The sequence below is a fragment of the Mycteria americana genome, chromosome 3, assembly GCF_035582795.1.
Source record: "Mycteria americana isolate JAX WOST 10 ecotype Jacksonville Zoo and Gardens chromosome 3, USCA_MyAme_1.0, whole genome shotgun sequence".
Taxonomy (NCBI): Eukaryota; Metazoa; Chordata; class Aves; order Ciconiiformes; family Ciconiidae; genus Mycteria; species Mycteria americana.
Genome location: NC_134367.1, coordinates 121,718,232 through 121,742,588, shown reverse-complemented (window position 1 = coordinate 121,742,588; position 24,357 = coordinate 121,718,232). Strand labels below are relative to the sequence as shown.

Genomic DNA, 24,357 nt, shown 5'->3' with positions numbered 1-24,357 from the left:
GTTGTTAGTCATTTTTATCATTTTACTTGTGGAACATTCTGTATCTATAAATTACACAGAGGACCGAGGAGAGTCTTCTGTCAAAGTCCTAGGTCACCAAACTGCATGGTTCAGTTTACCCTTCCATTCTTAGGAATCAGCTGTGTTCTTCAGAAAGTCGCTTCCTCCAGTTCAGTCTTTGGCTCTAGCTTTTCAACTTATGTCCTGGTGATCTTTTTTTCAGCTCATGACCTGTTTCCCATCTTATTCTAAAGTTCTATGATAATTTGAAATATGAACTACAGTACTATGAATTTCATATTCAAAATGCAATTATTAAATTTAAGCCTTTTGATCATTCAAGAACTTCTGACCTAAAATAGCACACACATTCACTCCTCACATTTTGTGCCACCCTTAGAAAAAGAAGGAAAAAAGCGCAACAAAGATTATTTACCTTGTGGACGTGCTTGCCTTCTCCACTGTGGACATGAGTCTTGCAAATGCATCAGTCACTCTGTTGCTTGCATTGGAAGTTTCCAGTTTTGAGGTTGTCAATTCATACAACTCAGGATCCACACCTTATAGTATAAAATGATAATCAGTGATGGTTGGAGGCAAGTATAGCCATAATTAGCCACAGACCAACTTGCTAGAGACTGTTTTCTGTAAACATCTGAATCATTTATAATTTCAAGATACATGAAAAGAACATGACAGAACATGTCTGCGTTTCCGAAACGCTGTCCTCTCTCCCCACCCTTTTTCAGTAGCTTTTATAGTTGTACTACAAAACACACACACATTGGATCAAGTCTGGCATACAAGGTCTCAGTCTAAGAGTAAAGAAAATAAATTTGATTTACCTTTTAGAGTGAAACAACTGTAAAATGTCAGCTGTGTTAAAATGGATTGTTTCAATCACTTCAACTCAACTGTTTGTATTAAAAGAATGCTGCAAGTTAACAGGGACCAACTCTTTAACAAGGGATTACACACAACACTGGCATGCATTAGTGCATTGTGAAAAGCATCTTGCTTTTCACAAGAGGTTGTGTTAAAAGTTTTTTAAGTGAGGAAAAGTAGCTTTTATCATACATACAAGTGGAATGGCATTAAAAAAACCTTACACACGAATATGTACAATGCTACCAAAACTTTTAGTCTACGCTCCCTTTTTACCTTTCAAGTATTTATAAAGCATCAAATATCTGGATGTTTCAACCTTGATTTCCTAGTTCCAGATATTTTAAGTCAGATGCTAAATTTTGACATCGTATACATTGCAAATGGATTTCAAATTTTATCAGCAGAGGTCACTCTGAAAACAATGCAAACAATAGAAACCTGCATCCAAACCCCCACATATTTATGGGTGAAATTCTACCTGTTTAATAGCAAGCATCACATCTCAGTAGGACGTAGCTCTAGAATTTCCAGATGTTAAGTATGTTTTCTTTAAAAAAGTCTCTAGGAATTAGAATTATTAAAATAAATCAAGAGGAAAGACTGTTACAACACATTTTGTTGCTCAGAAGCATTTGGTGATATTCCTCTAGTTAACAGTTTCGGCTATTTTATGCTTCATGGGTTTAAATGAAGTGTGCATATGCGCCATCCACAATTATAAATATTTTTCAAAAACAGCATAGAATTTTTGTACAGAAGCATCGTGTTTTATAGACACCTGCGTTGTAAACAAGTATAACACTAGTGCCAGCTGGTTTGGACAACACAGAAGCATTTCATACTACTGCAGAACAAACACTGTAAATACTTGGACACGGTGGTCCCATGTAGCTACCTAATATAAAACCAGCATTTATAAACTGATGTGCTGATGATTTTACCCATTTTACTTGCCTGACCAAGACACTTTTAGAAGTACTCCTGAAATACCAAAATATTACTAAATAAGAAAAATGCCTGTGCCTATTGTCCTGCCTCTTCCACCCAGTAATTGCTGTACTACGTGTGCAAATAGATGAGGTTAAAAATCCTCACGCCCGCTTTGCCTGAACTCTCCCCAAGCAGCGTCTTGACCATTCGTCATTTGTGCACGAGTTAAGTACTCTTTCATCATTAGGAAACGAAGCCGACCAAAAAGTAAAATTAAGAAAATCATCTGGTTAAGCTGCAGGAGCTGGGGGGTGGTAAGATTTGCTCCATTTAATATGAGTTGATTAGAAATTAATCAGTTCTCCTTTCAACCTACATTTTTAAAGTCTGGATTTTCAAAGTTAATTTCATCCAGTTTCATGCAAAACATCAAAATATGTACTGTCCTGAGACCAGTATACCAAGACTTTAAGTATTGTCAGATGTTTACAGAACTTGGAAATAGGAAAAAAGCCCAGCTATTCCATAAAATATCCACTTTCAAACAGGGAGAGGAAGACTTGAAGAAATACACTTTGACTTGCAGAAGCCTGCGAAATCCCATTAAGGTACAAATTGGAAAACTAACTGAAACAAGGAGTCCTTTGACATGCAACTCTGCAACAAGTGTTAAATGCAACCTTATAAGTTACATCATTTAGATATTCACATTTATGGTCCTGAATTCATTTTCATTGTAGTGCAATTGTCACTGCTCAATTTACTGTTCTTTAGGCACCTCTTACTCAGCTACGTTTATGTTAAACTAGCAACATGAAAAATAAAACAATACACTAAATCTGTGGGAACATACTAGAAATGAGTAACTCCCTGTTCATGACATAGAACGCAAATTTTAATAAAAAGTGATTTTGGCTACTGATGAAATCAGACTGAGAAGAATATACAGCATAGATCTATAGTAAGTAAAACTAAGGTCTTCAGAGAAAGAACAAACTTCTATTCTATAAAAGTTTCTTCTTTAAGCCAAAAGATCTAACAATTTGTCTTTCAATATTTTAGTTATTTTTAAGAGTTGCATATTCTCCATTTTATTCAAATAATTAGAGAATATTTAAGGAAAGCACTGCAAAACCTTAATGAGATATTGAAGGAAAGTTAGCCAACCAAACCCCACACAAAGCTCCTAAACACACACACAAACACACGAGCTGCAAGCCAAGAAACAAATGACTTTCCCAGAAACAAGTCAGAAGGAAAGAAAAGCCAAAACAAAACAAAAAGGCACTATAGGGCATACCGGGGAAGGTGATAATACCTGTAACTTGATGAAACAACAACAAGAACAAAAAAAAAAAGGCAATAAAAGGCTAACAGAGCATCCCTCCAGTAATCACATCACATGTGCACACCATCAGGACACAAGAGCGTACCCAACTGCACGAGCAGTACACGTACTGGGTACTGACAACTTTTATGTCGATAGACTTGCACACACTTACAAAAGTATCTGTAAGGCTCAAGCATCTTGAATTTGCTACCTATCACTTCCACAACAAACCTGCCATCTTTCATCTGATAATGACATTTCTCAAGGGTGGAATAAAAAGACATTTGGAATGCAGTGCCATAAAATTGCCTTCAATGATTAGATTTCAAAACTAAAAAAGCAGGTGTTTTTTTTTTTTTTAAAAATACAATAATAATTATAAGCACTTATTTGAAATGCGGGAAAACTCCAAACCTCTTAAAAATTGTTTTTTTTAAAATTAAAATCACTAAAAGAAAAAAAACCCCTTCCCATGAAGAAAGTGATTATCACAGCTTCAGGCATTGTATTGAAAAAGTATTTGCCTTATCTACTTAACCTATGCACTGGGATAAATCCCCAAAATGTTCCCTTAAATTCCTGCAGAAATTTATTCAAAGTGTAGGTTTTCACAAGCTCGTGCAAAATACTCAGAGCATGTCAAAACCACGCGATAAATGAATTCAATTACTTTCACGTATTATTCAATGGAGAGAGTGGTGGTTTTGTCTCCTTTTAAGGGATTAAGTTGCAGATAAAGTGCTTTGGTTTTATAATTAACATTCATGAGCTTCTGATGTCCCACGAACATGCAACTATCCTTGTTTTCTATTATGAATGTTGTTAAAACACTTTTTTCACTTTATCATTAATATTAGTAGTTTACACACAGAAAAAAAATTTACAGCCCCCTGGTAGTAGCAAACACCAGTGGGGTTGTGATATGTTAGGCCCCATAACTTTATATTCACACGTAACTTCCAAATATCATCATAATCCCGTAACTGGGAGACATTCAGAAGAGAGAACAAGCCTAATTTTTTGGGAATCGTCACATCTACAGCATTTTTACATTTTTAAGTGGTTAGAAAAGTTAACTTTCAAAATTTCTCATTTGAAACAAGTGTTTTAACATCTTATTTGCAAGAGCATAAGAGCCATTCATTCCTTCAGCATGTGACAAATACAGAGCTGACAGTACCTTTTAAATACTTCAAACTCGATACAAAACATCAGAAAACAGAACACAGATTAAAGGAAAAACGCAGTAGAAAAGACATTTTAGAGAAATGCAATGTAAAATTTCTCCTTGTTTATAGGAAAGTCAAGTGATGTGCTCATGCTTTTAGTAAGTTGTTGTAACATTACATTTGTGGTTTTAACACTCTGCTGACCTGGGATTGTGGTGGTGCTGCTAGAGCTACTGTCATCCACGGGCCCAAAGAAATCAAGGTTCAGAAGAGTGGAACCTCCACTAGCTTGAAATTCAGTGACCGTGTTGGTAGGCAGCCATATAGAAGGTAAGCCAAGGGAGGGGTTTATGTGTAAAAAGGGGTAAGACACACACTTGAACATGCAAGTTATAATTAGTACTCAGTACGCAATTTAAAAATTGACATGAAAACAATGCTTACAGTATTAGTTTGTACCTTCTAAAATGTTAACAACTTAATTCAGTGCACATTTCCTCATGTACAATGCAGCAAGGAAATCAACACTAGTAACTTTAAAATAGAAATATTTATTTCAATCTAAAAATGAAAGAGAACCAGCACGACCCAGAGAGAAAGATGTGATCAGTTAAAGGGAAACAATATATAGGTCAATTGATAGAATATAGTGGGTTTTTTCTCCCCTGAAATTGAAAGCCATTCTTTCATCAGGAAGACTTAGCAGATCCCCAAATAGCAAAGAACAAAAAAAACCTTTGAAGTTTTATTTAGCAGCTTTAAGCTATTAATTATCATTATCTTAAAGTAGTGTGAACACAGGGTAACAAATGCCACTCTAATATCCAGTCCCTCACTGGTAAATTATACTGTTCCCCTTTAGTACTAAAACAGAAATCAAACCAAGATACATTTTAAAGAAGTTGTTTGTTAAAAAGAAAGCATGATGATTGACTGAAGTAATAAGACACCAGACAACAGCAAAAGGGTCCATCCAGGCTTTCCTTCAGCACCATGATATTGCTATCCAAACTCTTAACATCCCACATGTTCTGAAACAACACCGTGAGGCAACACCAGTGCAGTAAGAGACAGTTTATTTTAGCCTGCTTTTGAACATCTTGTGTCATGAATTAATTGCTGTTAGCAGGCTCCTCAAAGGTATCAGTTTCTTTATAAGTTCTAGTCTGTCAATCAAACAAGTTTCCAAAACTTGTTTTATTTACTTTCATGCACTTACATTTCTGAGACCGGAGGCGGTGGCACAACTCACTTTGCTATTAAAATAGACATAGGTGAAGGGTCTTTTATGTGATAACTATATACATTTACAGATACAAATAAGTTCGTAGCTACCTCTTTAATTTAATATATTAGCTATAATTAGCTCTTGAGTGTAAGCAAAAGTGATAACAGATGAAGTCACATTTCTGAAATATAAAATTATCTGTAAATCTGAAAACTTTCAGCTCAAGAAGTGTATCTTTTGCAAACAGTTTGTGGTTAAAATACTGTGCTTTGAAGTAGCCACTATACACAAGTTTGTTATTCAAAGGATGTCTAACGAGATAGTTCATTGGTGAAAAATACTTTTAAGAAGTAAAACTTGTCAATCTAAAATGCTCATTTGTTCAGAGTTTTATTATAATCTGCAGTTATGTATATAATGAAGTGTTAATATTGCCACTGTGTCATTAGCATATGGCAGGAATCTAAAATAATACTTTAACTTAGTATTTTTCAGACTATATAATACTTCATGTAGGGGCACAGTTAATCAGAAAGAAAGCCTGAATTTCCAAAGTTAGGAGTAAGAAATAAATATTATATATATTTTTATATATATGTGTGTGTGTATATTTAAAAAAAAAAAAAATAATCAGCAGATAGATGTTTGTCTGAACTTTGTAGCTTTCTTATCTCTAGCTCTGGTGCTAGAGGCTCTACGGAGAGACGTACCATCTAAAGGGTTAGTAAGGCCACTGCTACTCCAGTCAAACTGGACAGGTGGTAGAGATTCCTAGAGTTGAAAAGTCAGAAATCAGATTTTATAGTCAGTTCAGGTTACAACAATGCAAAGCAGTTCAAACAACAGATTCTTTAGCGTCTAAATACTAAAAAGACAACTAAAAGAGCAAGCTCCAGCTTTTAGGAGGTGTGTACTTTCATAATATGCACTACAGATTCAAAGTAGATTTGTTCTACCACAGGAAGTCTCATTAAATTCTGAACAGTACAGATTAAGCAACTTCTAACTCAAACAGGATTTGCAAATTAACTAAAACATATGAATTGGATAAAAAGACCTTAAGGCATAGTTGAAAGTTAAACTACTATTACTTCCATGGAAGACGAGACATTTTGCATAAAAAGTTATGTATACACAATTATAGGGCAAATGTAGAATAAGGTTATTAGTAAAAGCTGTCTGTACATCCATACTTTGTCCTGATTATATATAAAATCACTTATTTACCATTAAATAGCCCATGAGTCTTTTGGTTTGTTTTGCTTTTAAGAGACATAATCCCTACATGTGAGACACAAACTATCAACACCCTCCCTGCTCCACCCCTTTTAAAAAAATCCTGTGACTTATTCCCCTTTAACAATTAACTCATTCCAATATATAAACAAACCATTGGTAACAATGCTTGAACAAGAGAAGCATGGAAACATTCACTCCTTCTGGGAGCCTATCCTTGCCTTTTAATTTACTCTTGTTAAGTCTTTTGCACACACACACAGGTAAATCAAGCAAGCAGCAGGGACCATGCTTTACAGGGAAAGTGTGTTCAGGTGCAGTGTAACTTGCAAGTGCTGTCGTCCTGTATTCTCAGGACACAAACTGATGGTACAGTATCAGAAATGTCTGAAATAAATTAATCTTTCTACTTCTGTGCATTACATTTCTGCTCTCTCCCCAGTGAAGTCAACTGTCAAGAAGTACTGGGACAGGGATGTGCCTTCAACTTCTAACAGAACAATCACAATTAAGGAAGGAAAGCGATGGAAGTTCTCTGCAGCACTATTCAAAACACATCACTAGTTGTCAAGCTTCCAGTGGCTGAGACATACCTTCTCTTTGCTTTTGTAGAAAGTCAGGCTTTAATTTTTTTTTATTTACTTTTAAAGCTTTCAACTATCCAACACTGGAAAAAATATGCAGATTCATGAATCAAGACTGTAGCAACCTGAGCTAGCTTTGTACAATTAAGCTTACTGTAAAAGGCTTTTGCTAGGTGATAGATGTTTACAGAAAGAAAAATGAAGGGAGCTGGAGATTTCTGTATTTACTTATAGTAAAAGCCTTGCCTAGAAAAATCTTTCCTACCTAATGACTTGGAAATATTTCCAGTACTGCGCACAACTAGAACAGTATTCACTCCATGGAGCTTAAGGAGCTGATGCTACATTTTTTACTTTGCTTTGGTAATGAAATTGCTAGCATTGAAATGATTTGTATGGAAACATAATGGTAGCAGTGTGGAAGCTACACGTGACGAAGTAATGATCACTATCATCAGTAGCTTGTTTAAAGTTTGTCACACCTAAAATATACTAACATTAAAAGGGGTTTGTACAAAAAGAAAAAAAAAAGGGGGGGGGGCAAGTATGACAATTTAGTAGCTTTCTGCCCTGAGGAAAATGAACTCAAATTGAAACAAAGGAGCTTCCTACTAACTCTCACTCACTGAGGAAAATACGCACTACACTTTGTGTCAAAAGACTTAAGTCAGGACTCAGGAGTGTGACAGAATTCCATGGAAAAGGTGGTACCAATGGCTGGCTAAGCTTTTCCTTTTAACGATGACTTGATTCTCATATTTGCCAAGAAGAGCACAAAGGGTGTGATGAATTCTTCCTAAAACGGGGTGGGGGGGGAAGATCTGATTCCAAATCAGTAAGAGTATACACTAAGTATTATTAGTCCACTCTGTGGGATGAGGCCATTCTACTGACTTCAGCCACATGCAAAAGAGGGGGGTGCCAAGTAAAGCAGACCCCATCTATACAGGATGCTGGCAAGCCCTGGTCTATACAACAGCAAACAAAGTGAAAGGAGAGGGCAGAGGCAAAAGCCAATTAAACAGAAAGGAAAAGACTTCTGTTTCTAGTGACCTTGGCTCTAAGAAAAACTAACTATACTGGGACACCTGAACACAGCATTGAAATCTCAGACAATGGGAACATGCCCTGCAAATGGGAATATAATGTTTTGTCTTTCAGAGATCACAAGGTTGCTAGACTACCGGATTTACAACCAGTATTTTAATAACATGCTTTAAAGGAAAAGCGCCCAATCTAGAAAGATATTGAGAATCAGGGCAAACTGCTCTCACTCCTCCCTCCATCTTAGATTACAAGACACAGTACAGAAATGAAAAAGTATACTCAGCTGTCTGAGTACTACTCTGAATGTTAAGGAAGTAAGAAAGAGGAAACTAAAATGCCTGCTGGTTTTACTGCATCGTATTTCACTTTGATAGAAGTGAGAGATGTTTTCACACAGTAATTTTAGAATGGTATTATGTAAGAGTTTTTATAATCCAAAGGAGTAAAATGTAAATGTTTGTCTCTGTGCCAGTAATTACCTAAGGAAAATTAAACAAAGGAAGAAAAAAAAAAAAGGAAGTATCTTTTCTGTTTTAAGGCTGGGGGGAAAAAATAGAACGGCTTAATACAAATATAATATCAATATTTAGATAGATCCCACAAATGAGCATCAAACATTTCAGAAAAAGGTTTACAAGGAAGTAATTCATACATTTCATTGTGTGTATTCATTGACAAAATTACAACAGTTCTGACAATTATTTTTCTCAGACACCACCTTTAAGCAACTGTCACATCTGATAGAATAGCAAGTTCTGTAGTATCTCTTACCTGTAAATCTTTCTCTCTTACTCTGTCCACAAAGCTACATATATTCTTGGATCTTTCTCATATGTATAACTGGAGGGCAGTTCCACGATGGAGCCTTTGGCTGGTGGCCAATAGTATGGTAGTTTGCATCTGTCATTGTTAGAAGTCTTGATGGTCCCTTATGTAATTAAAAGTGTTTTTAAAGACTGTCACCCCATGGGGTTTAATTACGGTTCAGTCCCTGATAGCCAGCAAGTGTAAGATACATCCTGTATTATAAACTGATCTCTAATTCAGTGGCTTACATGAATGCAGATGTGCTGTAATAGGTACCTGCAGAAACGAATTACTGGTTATTTTCTTCTAGAAAGGTCTGGGTCACTGTAGATTTCTACTCCAATGTAAAACTTACTAATCAAAACTAGGCAGGTAAGAAATCCCAAAGTTATCCTGTACGCTGGGACAAAGCTACCACTAGGCTCTACCAAAGAAACATAGTCCCATACAGAGAGAAGAGGATGCTTTGAAGCAGTACCGAAAGACCAGAAACATCTAGAGAACTTTTTGCAAAAAAGCCAAAGAGAAGAAGGTAAATAAACTTTAAAACTATGGTGACCAGAGAACAGTATCAAATCAAGAGAAAGCAGTCACCATTAAGTCTAGACAGCAACCTTTTTAACAAGCACTGGAATATATTTTAATCACACTGCCTGAAGACTTGGCCATGGTGTAGAAGCCCACTATAGCAGATGCTGTAAAACAGAAGAGAAGGGTACCTATCTCAGGTTTCACAATCAAAGGTTGCCTATTTGAGCAGCCATTCTCTCTTACACCTGATGTGACTTCATAGAGCCTTTTACTTCAGACCTGCAAAGCCTTTGAGACACCATGCGTAGATAAAGGCAACAGTAGTCAGGGGATTATTTCATATTCTGTTTACTGTCTTATAGTTATGAGCACAGAGGAACAGAGAAATAAACCCCCCAATTGTCAAGATAAACAACAGATCAAAGAATAAACACTATCTTCAAATATAAAACAGAATGAGTCTACAAAAGTCATCTTTACACAATAAACTAATGTGATAGATCAATCAGTAACTTCACTTGCTTGAGAGGACAAATCATCATTTCAAAAACCTTGTTGTTACAGCTTAAATGGCTCCGAAATTTGGAGCTTTTGGAAATACAGTGAAATTTGGAATTTGGAAATACAGTGGAAATTTGTCCACTGTATTTCCACAGTCTAACCAACCCAGTGAGAGCCTCTGCAGGGAAGGAGGACAAAACATAGAGTTTATATAATAACTAGGAAAAGTTATTGCAGCTCATTTGCTGCTTTTTTCCTCATTCTTTTGGTTTTTAATGCCATTTTAAATCTCTGCATGCCTTCCTCCATTCGCCTACACCCGAAAAACTAAGGAGGCATTTCTGTGGTTTTACAAATGTTCTTTCCACTCCTACTTTTGCATCATCACAGTCTTTCTTCCAAAATCTTATTCCCTCAGCAGGAAGTCATACATGCACATGCACAGACACTGATCTGCATAAAAGTCCCATAAATGCCAGGCTTTCAACAAACGAGAACTCGTCTCCTTTCCTTAAGCAAAGCATAGGAATCTATTAACCAGTGCCTCTCTTTTCAACAAGAGAGCCAATATGCTGAGGTTTCTGAACACAAGAATGACCAGTCATCACTGCCATCTGAAAATGGAGGAATTCAGAAGTTTTATCCAGTTATTGTGTAATTACTTAAGCTTAAAGATACCTAAGCTGTTGTACCTAAGTTACCTGCGTTTAGAATAAGAAGTTTCAGGGTCCACTAAAATTGCCTATAATATTTCCATTGCATATTTATCAATGTTTATAGCACAGTTCCTAATGTTTACCAAAGTCTGGGCACATCATCTTAATACCACTACAATCTGGAATACTCCTAAAAGGCACAATGTGAAATGAAGCTGGATTTTCCCAAAAGCAAACAGAAGCCACCAAATATTAACAGAAGATGAGGCCAAGAAAGAAACAAGGTCTCTGAGCTGGAGAACTGATTGTTCATGCCCTGAGACTTTCTGAATGTCACTTAACTGTGGCCACTTAGTATTCTTAATGGTTAGAGCTCTAACTCATCTGGTTCCCCAAAAGCTTATTTTGGGATTTGTCTTTTTGGAAAAAATCACCTAAGGCCAGCAGTGCAGACAGATAGCATAGAAGCTTCTCGTATGTATTCATGGAGCACAACTATTGAACTGAGATGGCCTTGTCAGAACAAGCTATGAGACAGGATTATCAAACTGTGACAAGCAATAGGAAATTCTGCTGCAGGAGTACCCAGAAGTACAAATTCATAATTAAAGGAAAAGAGACTTTGATAAGTAGAGGATCTTATTTTCAGCACTATGACTGCCAAGCAACTGAGAAAATGGCACATGTTAGAGATGCTGCTACTTCAGGCTCTTGCAGCGCTCTACACTATGTTTAGTGTATGGTTTAATCTATGTTTTCCCCTCTGTAAAAAAGGGAACTTTAAACACTGCAGAAAGCCAGTGATATTTTCCTACTTTGTTCATATATAGAAAATCACACAAGTGATTTCTTCAGCTCAAACTGGTTGCAATAACCATTACTGTTACCTTTTCTAATACCCAGTTAAGCTGCTCAGTTCCACTATAGTATTTGTAAGAAGCAGCATAGGAAGGGTCACCAAACTTGCATGTTACTATATAAAAACAACCTCAGTTCTTAGCCCACTGACATACTGCTATTCCACAAAGAAAAAAAATTTCTCCTCTGGTACAAGCATATCACAGTTAGAGCTCTGCACTACGGCAGAGCAAAGAGCACAAGGAAATCACTATACTCAGAAGTACCTAGTGTTAAGGTTAGGTGTAGCACAAGAATAATTCATTTTGGAATGCCTTCAATCAGAAGCAACAAGCATTGCAGGTAACTGAGGATGCTGGGCAGATTAAATAAGACCTGCACTAAGAAGGGACACAGCTGACTGAGTATGTGCCGAGTACCACTGTAGTGACACTGAAAATGAAATGTCTCTGCATATCCCATTAGCTAGTTGCCAGCCACACACATTGCAACATGCAAAGCATGTAAGTGGTTTTCTGATATCATAATATCAAAACAACAACAACAAAACAGAATTAATGGAATTCAAAAGCTCACTCCTAAACCCCTCTGAACTCATTTTGTACCAGACTCCTACAATAAGCTTCAGAAAAAGCAAAGATGAAAAACGTTAGCCAGATGAAGGACAACTGTAAAGTTACATCTAAAATTTGTGGAAGTAACTGTCCACTGCCTTTTGGAGCAGCTTGTTGTATAGCAGTAATACCCATCAGGACTCTCAAATGCTGGCCACCAACTGCTACAGTCTTATCATAGGGACTCCCTTCCAGTCACACATGAAAAGTAGATCCAAGAGTAGGACTTCAATCTGACACAAGGAACATGTGCCCTTTACATACAGGTCTCTCTGAACACACCATCTAGATATTTTAAACATGAAGGAAGAGGCAAGGCATCCCATTGTTTCCCTCATTCTTTCTTATCCTCTCCACCCCCTTGTCTCTCTATTTTTTACCTGGAACTGATCAGATGTACATGTGTTCATCTCTGGTGATACAGGAGGTGTCTGTCCTATTGAAGCTATTTTTTCTGCTGCAGATATTGGTTTCAAAGGTTCCTTGGTAGGCTCTAACATGCCCTAAATAAAGAAATCAATTAAAAAAAAAAAGTCACACAGACACACACATATATATATATATTCCAAGAACTGCAAATGCAAAAAAAAAATAGGAAACACACTAGTAGGTAGTACTACCCTCAAGTAGGGGCTTGGAGGTAACCATACCTCTCTGGGACACTTTCAGTGAGGGCAACAGAAGGGGATGGGGCAGGGGAGAAAATCATCCTGGTTCCTTAGGCCTAAGAAACATTTTAGAGCCAATAACAGAAAACAAAGTGCTTAGCTGGAGCTTGCTTTCAACTTTCAATAATGTAATTTAAACTGGAGGAAAGAGTTACTTGATAAGGTGACGTCTTCTCCTCCCAATTCTGTGTAGACTATTCCAGAAATATCAAATGGCCCGTCAGAAAGGTACAAGTGCATTCATTCCATTTCAACAATTAAGTCAGAGGAAACAAGTCAAATTATCAGTTTGCAGAATGATACCAAGAACAGTAATAACTGGCATGGAAATAAATGCATTAAAAAGCATTAAGAAAATAATTAAAACCACATTTTTAATTAAAAAAAAAAAAAAACCCTGTTCAAAGCTAAACAGTACTACGAAAAAATGTCTGAAGTCTCTGGTGTTCCTGAATAAAATTGAGGGTGAGAAAGAGATCTACAGAAAGACCAAAGTTTGCACTGAGACATGCAAACTGCCACAGAATGATGAGGTATAAAAAAAGAAACCCCCAAATAAAACCACTGGATTTGCAACTAGTGTATTTTAAAATAATTTCAGTAAGTCAGCCACCAAGATCAGCTGTCACACAAGTGTTTCTACACCATGTTAGGGGAGCTTAGAATTTAACCACCAGTTAAATCAATTCTTTTGGACAGCGGAGAAACACATGATGCAGTGTGGCAACAGAAAGCCGCAAGCCACTTTACTCCTACCATCATCTATCCAGCTTATTGTGTGCACAAGTATATAAAAAATTGAGGAGATAACTAATCAGCAACAACAATCTGTTGCAAAAAATAACTGCATGTTGTGTACAAACATAGTCTTGCTCACAAGTATGTTACAGGAAGAAAACAGCAATTGCTATGAGATGTTTTATCTCTGTATCAGAATACCACGCTTGCATCCAAAGAAGTGCATGAGCTGACCTTGATGCATCAGAAAACAACAGCTCTAGAAACTGACTGTAGAAGTCACTCTACAAAATTAACCTACAGATTAAATTGACTTAATATATACCGAAGAAAACTGTAATCCTTTTATATTCAATTTGTGAATGACCATATAAAAGTGTATGTGTGTGTACATGCGTATATATATACACATAGGTTTTCAGAAAAAAACCCATATTTCTTCTGCTCAGATTAGCAAAAATGGCAAATCTTATCTTCTGACTGTTTTTACTACTACAGACATTGCACAGAGTCTGAAATGCCAAACAGGAATTACAGAACATCGGCTTAAGTGAAAACAGTTGATCTTACTGCACTAGGTTACTTCAGTTTCCTTCAATCTACAGAAACCTAAATTATGCTTGCTATTTTTATCTAGCACTTGGGGCAACACAACAATACTGGCTATACAACGCTTTTTGTATGCATAAATAGCCTAATATACATATATGTGGGTCCTTTATTAATATGCCAATAACAGTGCATAGCATTACCATGCATCTCTCTTGACCTAGGAATATTGAGATGCAATCAAGCAATTAACAAACAGTCTGTCAGAGAAACAGTTGCACCAAGAGGAATGCTCGAGAGCACTGAGAAAACCTCCTACACACATTTAATGGAATACTGTAATTATCTAGCAGTTCTTAACCTTCTTTGAAGCATCTGGTCTTAGTGCCAGTGCTTCCCACAAGTGCTGATGTGAATTGATGTTTTGATTAATTTTGATGTTCTGTCATTTTTGACAACAACTTAATGATCTAGTTTCTTGTGCAAGTTTTAGTTGATATTTTTACATCTATACCTTATATTTAACAGTTAAAATTCAACAAGAAAAACTTTATTGCTAAATACATATTAATACATTACTTCAATCAATTTTTTCTTTTTTAGAAAATGCCTCAAACTGAGCTTAGACTAGCTAGCCCACCTTATTAGATAAATAGCTTGCTTTATGAAATGAGTAAATCAATACTTTTTTCATTTAAAATAAAGTATCTGCTTGCACACATCATGAAAATTGTGCATTTGACGATTCTTTTTACCATTTCTACTGATACCTAAGCCATAACCGTACTTACAAAAATATCTTTCAGCACACTTGGTGCTTAATGTAATTTAATATATTTCATTATATAATGTTGTTGGAACTATAACAAAAAAAATAACACTAAAAAGGCTTACCAGTCCTGCTGCATACATGGGTACTATAACAGGCTGTTTCTTGTTGCCTGTAAAGAGCTGATAAAACAACAACAACAATTTACTTAAGAGTTTCTGTGTCAGCGATGATAATATTTTTTCAATGTTATATAACTTGTATAAGATTAGTATCTGAGAATAAATACTATGTTAAATATATCACAATGGTTAAAAACTAATGTAACTTTAAATATTAATAGGGATTATAAAAATTTAAGTTGTCAGATGGTCTGTCATGAAAAGCCATGTTCAGTGCAGCTATGCAATTAAGAGACAAGCATTCATACAAAAAGACTTCCACCTGATTCTACATTTAAAGCAGCTCTGTTATTTAGAAAGCAAGTTTTACTGACAGACTCACAATATTTCTTGTGTCGATTCCCAAGGAGCACAAAAGCTTTTTGTTGCTGTGGGAGCCACCCCACTGGTATCTCAGTCCATATGCATCATGGATATCCTGCAGCTCCATCCACACATCCATCAGTTTCCTATACAACCCATCATAAATCAAGTTATCAACAGGAATAACAGCTTAGCAGCCTTGAATATTTATTCTAGTTTTTAATGCAAGACTTATTATACATTCCAATTAAACTTATGCCCAAGCACAACACCCAGGGGAACTAAAACTGCACCATGTTGTCTGAACAACTATAGTTTAGACTTATAATTGGAAAATGATGTCCACAGCAGACAGGACAAGGCCTGCTTAGACTTCATTATCACATGAATAAATATAGCAATTGGTATCAAGTGTAACTAATAAGACATATTCCGATTAACTCAGAGACATCACTTAAAAGAAGATGATATGCTGCTGACTAAGTTGATATGCTAAGTGAAATATTCCTGGTATATGTAGTCACCGAAAACAAGCATTCTGCTAAATAGCTAATTTTTACTTGATAGTTTTTCAAAATGCTTGAAGCAAACAACTCATTTTGAATTACTGCTATACGTTTTAAGTTCCCAAAGAAGACACGTTTCTACTTCATTTTAAGTTTGTTGCGTTGTGGCTTCTTACCCAGTATTTGCTAAGGTCTCCTCAGTTGTCATCTGCTTTTCACCTGCTTCCAACAAATGATTCAAGGAACTTATTTCTTCTTCAATTTCAAGAACAGGCATGGAAGGAAAACAGACTTCAAATATTCGTTCCAGACGACTTAGCAATGTTGTCTATATCAAAGAGAAAATATTTACGTCAAGTTTTGTTAACTGCTTAAAGAAAAGGAGTCCAAAATTATAAAAATATGTTAAGATGGAAAACAACATAGCTGATACAAAGTTTCCCTTACCACAAAATATATCTGTCAGAGGATCACAAGACTTTTTATAAGCACCAAATACAGGCTGCTAGCTACTGAGAAACAGTAAGGATCTTGCCCTCTGAAAAGTGAGTTCTTACAGAAGAGTCCAAAACAGGTCTTACCAGAGTCACTCTGTTATAAATTAGCAGAAAAGATGTGCAATGAGTATACAGCTACATTTACTTAAAATGTGTTAAAGTCTCCAATTCTACACATCCTCAGGGTTTTACTGAACACATTTTTTCAGCAAGCTTGGTATTGAACGTTTTCTGAAATATAAGCCAAAACCAATATAATTTCACTTAATGATTATGCACTTCAATCCAAACTTAAGACACAACATCGATTCAGAAGACAGCTTCACTTCTTATAAGATGTATGCAGTTAAAGGTCCCACAAAACTTAGCCTGATGTGCAACACGCTCATGGTGTGATAACAACTCTGAAAATGGTAAGGAAAAAACTATTTATAGTTCAAAAACTGCACACTTCCTAAAAAACTGTTAGTATCAATGACTCAGATGTAGGAAAACAATAATCCCCAGCTTCATTTGCTACGGTTCATGTGATAGTCAGGTCTAATGCAGAAGAGCCAAGACTAAGGCATTTAAACATACTATTTGTCAAAAAGTATTTGTAAGGTTTGTTTGGTACTTCTCCAGACCAAAAAACTAAAGAAGAAAAAGAAGCATTACTCAACACCTTTCTTACCCCAACACCTATTTGTGTGTTTTTTACGTGTTAGAGGTTGTTTAAATAGAAGAATTACTTTCCCCCAAGCAACTTCCCTTTCCTCCCATTCATGATTCAGACAGTTAATGCTGAATGCTGTGATCCTGCAGGGGTTAAAAGCTAACCTTGGGAATGCTTCTATCCTAGCCAAATAACTTAAAAAACAACAAAAAATCCCCACTAAGTTTTATTTTAGCTGAATAAGGAGCCAGCTAGATAGCAGCATGGTTTGCATAACCACAACTTTATCTAGGTTACTATTGCCTGACCTTCTTTCTGCTGGTTTACATTATAAACTCACACCAAGAGTATGTAAATACAAATACTCAGAAGTTTTGTGGGATGGCTACAGATCTATATTTCCTGGTTTTGAGAGACTAGGCAGGATTTCCTGCTTGTCACAGTAGTTGCAACTGTGTCTTGATGTCATCGTCACTTCAGTGTCCCTTGGGAGAAAGGAAACTTCAGCATCTCAGGAACGCAGACAAGGCTCTTAAGTTTATCATAACACAGCAAATGTCTCCTGCTTTTCTCTCCACCAGTCCCACCATCACTGCTGTTGGGTAGGATAAGGTCTCAGCAATATAAACAGCACATATTGGTACTAATGGTTTCCAAGTATTTTAATTCTACAGCATGCACTGGAGAATGCTCCGATTCTTCCCACATGGGCCTTAGGATATGGATTTAATATTAAAAACAAACACCACCCCTCCCAACAACCTCCCTCCCCCACAAAACCAAACTAAAAATCCCCCCTCTTTTTTTTTTTTTCTGACAAGCATAGTATGCTTTCTTCTTTTTAAGTTCTTCCCTTACATTTCTCTCTCTTCTCTCTGTTGTATTTCCATATAGACACAGAATTTCAACTTCATTATAGCTCAATGAACTTTAGCTCTATGAACAGCATTTCATTATAGCTCTATGAACAGCAATTGCTGCTTATGAACTGCCTCAGACATGCACCACTGACATGGAGTATATTTTTTCCCCCAGTTCAACCCACTAAAAACAGGTAACTGGCAATCTCTTAACATTTATTAAAAAGCACCAATTGCAAGGTTTGCTCATAAAAATGAAATTAAAGCCTTTTTTTCAATGTGCTTGTTTTTAACAGCAGCACCAGAATGTCTCTTCTTGCTAGGGGAAGGAGCTGCAAGCCTGGCAGAAAAGGAGCACTTCTATCTTTGTAGTCTGGAGCTCCTCAACAGCCACCTTTCCAATGCTCTGCTGCACTGCACACAGGGCACCACCCAGCAGCTCCAACACCCACTTTTTTACTGGTAAAATGGAAAAGAAACAGAGTAGGTGAAAATCCCACGTGCATCCCACAGTGTGTGCTAGTATAGCTATGCCAGCAGAGCCCTCCTGTGGAGATGCAGCATATTCCAGCAGCAATGCTGAATTTACAAACACAAACCTCAGCCAGAAGTTTTTTGTTACAACTAATGATTTATGGTTCAGAGAAGCAAGGCTGGTAGGTGGAAGTTACATATTTTAATTAGACCAATCGATGCAGCTGGGACAAACCTTTATGCACCACAGTATCTGCCTCACAATTATAATAGTTATCGACAACATTTCTTGTTTGAATTTCTATCTGAAAATTTGCCTCGTCTCTTGTCTCAATTAAGTAAACCACTGACCACGTGCATCAGCAAACATCGTACAGGAAACGTAACACAGAGGCAAACACCATGTTATCAGAATATCTTGATTCTGTACTGGAGTCAAGATGATGAGTCGGGAACTGTGAACCAAGTCTGTTCAGTCTATTCTCCCTATTCAGCTGCTAACTGCAAAATGCAGGAAAATTAACTTGCTTAGAACATCAGCTCTTCAGTTTTGCTACATGTGAAAGAAATGCCTGACAGAGACCACCACCAGCTTCAGCTACTTGCAAAGCATAATATCAAAATGCCATAATTATTATACTATCAAAGGATCTGAATTACACAAAGTATACCTGACTCACTTTTTTTTTTAATCTTTTCCTCTTCATTACCTCACTGGTATATTCTGACCATAATGAGTCATGTTCTACAGTATATAATTTTCCTTTTAATCATCTCTTAATGCCCAATCATTTTGGCCATGCAGTAAGTTACAATACTTGTCACATTACTTGTAGGCTGGTTTTGTGTTTGTTGAGTAGAACTAAGACTCTAGTATACATTTTTAGGAAGTAAAACTAAACAGTATTCCAGATTCTAGCCTAGCCTAACATTTCAGCATACAAAAGCATGCTCTACTTAACTTTTAAAACTTAACTTTGCCTACAATATATCACTTGCCCTTATCTTACATGAACAGGTGATGCTTACTTCATTTCTGCAACACAGCAGGAATACATATCCCCAGTGAAAAGGAAGAGGCAGACAAAAGGCATTGGATCATAAAAACAGCAAAGCATCACGTTTCTTGAAAATGATCAACGTTTGAGAACATGCTAGTGACTAAGAATGTGTTTGCTTAGGTAATGAAAGAATTAACAGAAAGTCTCTAAGAACCAAGCAGCATCTCAGTCAGCACCCAATTTCAAATTTGAGCCTAAGAATTGTGCCAAAATTTCAGGAACAGTTTAATTATAGCATTCTTTACCCTTCCTTTCATCTTCTCTAAATTTCCAGAAATGCTTAGCCCTTATTTATATACAACAGAGAAGAACGGTTTCCATAGCAAACCAGAGTAATTAATTCTATGTGTGCAAATGGACACAGGGACGAGCATACAAACACATGTCCCGGGCAGTGGCAATGTCCCTAAAGGAAGCAGCTGCACTTGTTCTTCTAATTGGTAATGAAATCCTGTGGTCACAGCTCCCAGGTATAAAGGGCATAACCAAGATTTTGAAATTAGTGGAAATGTCCATCTTCTACAAATCACATCTATTGTTTGTACAAAATGGCCTGTTAGAAAATATGACTTCTGTCATACACAGTAGTGTCATGTCTTTCAGGATGAAAAATCCTGGGGGAAAAAAAAAGGGCACAAAAGAAAACAAGAACATTTCTCCATTTTTCATGTTACTAAAAATATTTGATACCCAAGTGTTCTGCACTGCCATTTGAGAAGAATAATTCTTAAAGGCACATACTGAAGATGTGAAAGAAGGCTACAGCTGCCATTCTAAAAATTAACTGTGATTCTCCAAACAGTGCAAACTCAAGGCCCCATAGTTTCTCAGAAAGCATAAAAGTTTTTGATAAACACTTAAGATACATGGTAATCATCACCTGAAACAACAAAAATATCACGGATGTAACAGACTTTCAACTGAGAATGATAACCACAGGATTAGAATTTATCTCCTTGGCTGTTTAAATAGGAGCAAGATCCAGCCCTCAGAGCTGAAAGGCTAAAGTACTAGCTTTACAGAATTTGTGTTCCTCTTCTCCACCATGAGACTATAGAATCAATGAACTCCTTCAACACAGCAAATCTACGTTGCCCATCCAGCACACTAAATCCTCCCCAGGCGCCTCCATGTGAACTCAGTGACAGGTCACTACCTCTCTTCAGAGCTATGAAAAGGAGATACTAAAACCTGCCATAAAGACAATGCACTTGGGCTACACTACAGAAATAGTTGATATGAAGTTTTCAACATATAACTGCTGTAAAGCTGCTCTGAGTAAAGTTTCAGGGAACTCTGTGTGTGTGGGGGGGGAGGGAAGACCTCTTGCTTCTGTCCACGGTCCCAATCACACATAAGCTGCAGAGCAGACACAAAAGCTCATCCAGTGAGCTTCTCATGCTGGAAGCTCACAGTGGAGTGGCACTTTGTCCCCTCACTCCTCCCCACTTTCCATCAGAGGGGCCAGCCCCGTTCCTCAATGCAATCCCTCATTTTCCCTATCCCACTCTTGCTCACAGCCTGCAGGATCTCTGCTCTGGCAGCCTTCAGAGGTGCTTTAAGAAGGGAGAGAGTCAAAACCAGAGGTCACCTTCAGCCCTCGTCTTCTTGCTGCCAGGAAAAGAGGCTATGAAGGAAGCAGCACTCAAGCTCTGGGCTGCTTGCCTTTATTGAACACAAAACTGGGAGACCTAAGAATAAATAAAAGCAGTGTAATAGTTAAATTATTAAGACTATTTAGATATTCAAGTCTTATCTGATAGAAAAACATGAGAAAGGAGACAGAAATGAGCATATGAAGGATCCAAGATGCTAAATGTATAATTTAGGGAAGGAATAAAGTTCATATGGACATGATCAGCTTCTAGTTAGAATTCAGAAGCCGAGTGAAGGCTCTCAAAAAATGGCAGAACAAAGCTCAGTGGCCAGAAGCCAAGCAAAGAAACTGATCAACCACGCAGATTTTATTTTAAATCACGAACCCACTGCTCTGGAGAGTGCCTAACACAGGTATTTATGACCATTTTAATAAAATAAAGCAGAGGTTAAATGAGAAACTCCCTTTGCTGGGTTTTCTAACAACCAAACCATATTTTCCAGCAACACTTTTGCCTGTGTGGAGCTAAGTCACCATATGTTCCTGTACCTTCACCACATGTGGGGGTTTTTTGTTGTCACACCCCCCCCCCCCATTGGTTAGTTGTTTATTTTTTTTTTTTTAAGAGCTAAACTACATGACCATGCAATTAACATAGGGGACCTGAGAAACTCATTTCAATGGATGCAACTCACCATGGGGAACACACTAATCAACTTCAGCGGGTCTCAAAATCTTTTGGGGTCAAGCATGAAGAAACAGATCTGAACAGTTAACTAAATGCACATAAACCAATCGCTAAATTCCTAGTTAAATGTGGGCAGTTTTTTCTTTGAAAAGGTTTATGGACTGCTTAAACTAAGAATCAGTTTGCCTTCCACATGGCAACAATTTATTTCTTTCCCTGATGTGCAGGCGCTGCTTAGCAAACAGAGCACCTTCCCAGAAGCAATGGGGGAAGAGCTGCAGGCAGAAAAACTGAGTAAAGAAAAGAAGCAAAGCTTACAAAGAACACTAGTTCAACTTCTCATGATCCAAATATGACAGCTTTTCTTTTTTTTCCCTTTCTTTTTTGCCCCCGCCTGCCCTCCCCCCCCTGCAGTTACATTTAAGATGGTGACGTAAATTTCTTAGACGTAAGAAAGTGAATTGTTTCATTTTTATTCCTGCAGGTAATTTATAATGGCAACACTGGTCCTAAACTGAGATGTACAAGCCAGCAAGAGGATGCTATGTAGTTACGCAATCAAGTACAATGCCATAAGAGCTAAAAATCCTCACCAATGAGAAATAAATAGTGAAAATTTTTTACAAAAATTTAGAGTTATAAGAAGGCAGTGATAGTTCTAAACATCCCCCCAAAACATTTTTAAACAGTAACTATAAAGATTTTGAGCTCGGCTGCAAAGCAAATCTGAAAATTTAGTGGCTTGAGAAAGAAGAACAAGACTTCTATGGTCTTTCTACTGCTTCATATGAGAGAGTTACAAACCACAGGGAAGTCCACTGTAGAAATGTGAAGTTGTCTCCCTCCTTCTTGCTGGAAGGCTTGCACATTTATTCTCCCTCAGTTGAAGAATGTGTCAAATCTTGCATCTTCCATGCAGGCAAAGTGATGTTTAACAGTTATTTATCTAGACTACATAAAACTTACTTCTCATTTCAATTGGTCATGCTATTATTATCTAGAGGTGTTGTACTAACTTTTCAGTCAGGCTCTGAGAGTAAGCATAGTAGACAAAACTTATGTGTACAAAATGGAAAATAATTTTATTCTGTGATTTAGAAACAGAAATGCTAAGACAACCCCCTCCCAAACTATTTTCTTTTGTAAGATCCCCTTAGCCAGCCTGCTCTGAAATACAGCAATTATGAGCTACTTTTAATGGTCTGTTTTCTACTGTTATTCAGCTGCACATACTTAAAAACTGTGCTATGGACTTTAAAACAAAACCAAACCTTTCTAGACAGATATATTTACACTGCAAGTTGTTACTCAACTGTCTGAGCTTAATTTAGCCAACACTATCTTAATTTATCTTAGTGAACTGGGAGGCTGAAGTGTTTACGGTCATAATTACTTTTTTCCAAGAGGATGACTTCATTCATTGCCCAAGATAGAGTACTCTAAGTGACAGTGATCCAGGGTTTTCTTTGTCTTGATGCATACTTGTGGCTTAGTAACTGTACATCACCCACACTGTCTGATTAATCTGAAGAGGTAGAGCATGTGAGCACAGGCTCTCTACTAAGCGGAGGATCTTAAAACCCACTTGGAGGACTGTTCAGGTTTCCCTTCCTCCCTTTCCAGGATACGTTAACCCTCAGCTAAACAGGGTAAGAGTTTTGGCCTTCCAACCAAGCCATTATTCATCTCCCCCTTTTCTAGAGATGCCTGTACTCCCTGAACACAGCTAGGCACAGCCCTATTACCCACCCACATGATTACCATAGGTAATAACAGCTCTTGTGCTTTGCTGCCTAAGTCCTATATACATTATTAACGCACAATACAGTAGAGTAACCCCCTCAACTGACTAAGGTTCAACACTGTCTCATGGAAAAAGCTGTGCTGAGCCTTATATTCCTTATAAACATAACTTAGTAGTGTGTTATGTGATCATATAAAGGAGAGTAAAGCATATGGCACAGCGCAGGCTCGCTCAAAACTTGTTAGATCAACCAATTCACCCACTACTACATCCTAAATCAGTTTTAATGAACACAAAGGCACATCTCAAATACAAACCGGCAGCTATACTGAAACCAAATATGACATTTTTCAGCTGAAGACAGACATTAAATGATTAGAGTACATGGTAGTATTAATATGGGTTCAAATAACAGTTTGCGTATCTGTGTCCATCAGCCTTTGAAACGAACTTTTTCTTAAGGGATTACAAATTCTTCCAGTAATTCTAACTGAATACCATATACCATGCCCTTTTTCCTCTCCCCTCCGCACAACCCTACTGAATAGAAGAGGTCAGCATGTTACAAATCCTATGTTTTAGATCGTGTGCAGGATTCAGGAAGCCTAGGACCAAAGGCAAAGGAGAAAAGACATCATGATCTTTTTGCCACTACATGTCACTATATAAGGTCATTTTTGTGGCCTT

General features: G+C 37.1%; 1 protein-coding gene across 4 annotated transcripts in view; it reads right to left on the bottom strand.

Annotated features, from left to right (window-relative positions):
• Positions 1-24,357, bottom strand: part of AFTPH (aftiphilin) — a 48,105-nt gene that overhangs the window by 6,668 nt on the left and 17,080 nt on the right. The window contains exons 3-9 of one of the 4 annotated variants that reach the window (XM_075496840.1): positions 16,271-16,422; positions 15,608-15,734; positions 15,229-15,285; positions 12,760-12,882; positions 6,256-6,316; positions 4,522-4,605; positions 437-560 (exon numbers count right to left, since the gene is read on the bottom strand). In XM_075496840.1, the coding sequence (XP_075352955.1) occupies positions 437-560; positions 4,522-4,605; positions 6,256-6,316; positions 12,760-12,882; positions 15,229-15,285; positions 15,608-15,734; positions 16,271-16,422 (728 nt within the window). Of the gene's footprint in view, positions 1-436; positions 561-4,521; positions 4,694-6,255; positions 6,317-12,759; positions 12,883-15,228; positions 15,286-15,607; positions 15,735-16,270; positions 16,423-24,357 lie in introns of those variants that run through there. The other 3 variants (XM_075496841.1, XM_075496842.1, XR_012774917.1) reach the window with 3 other exon arrangements.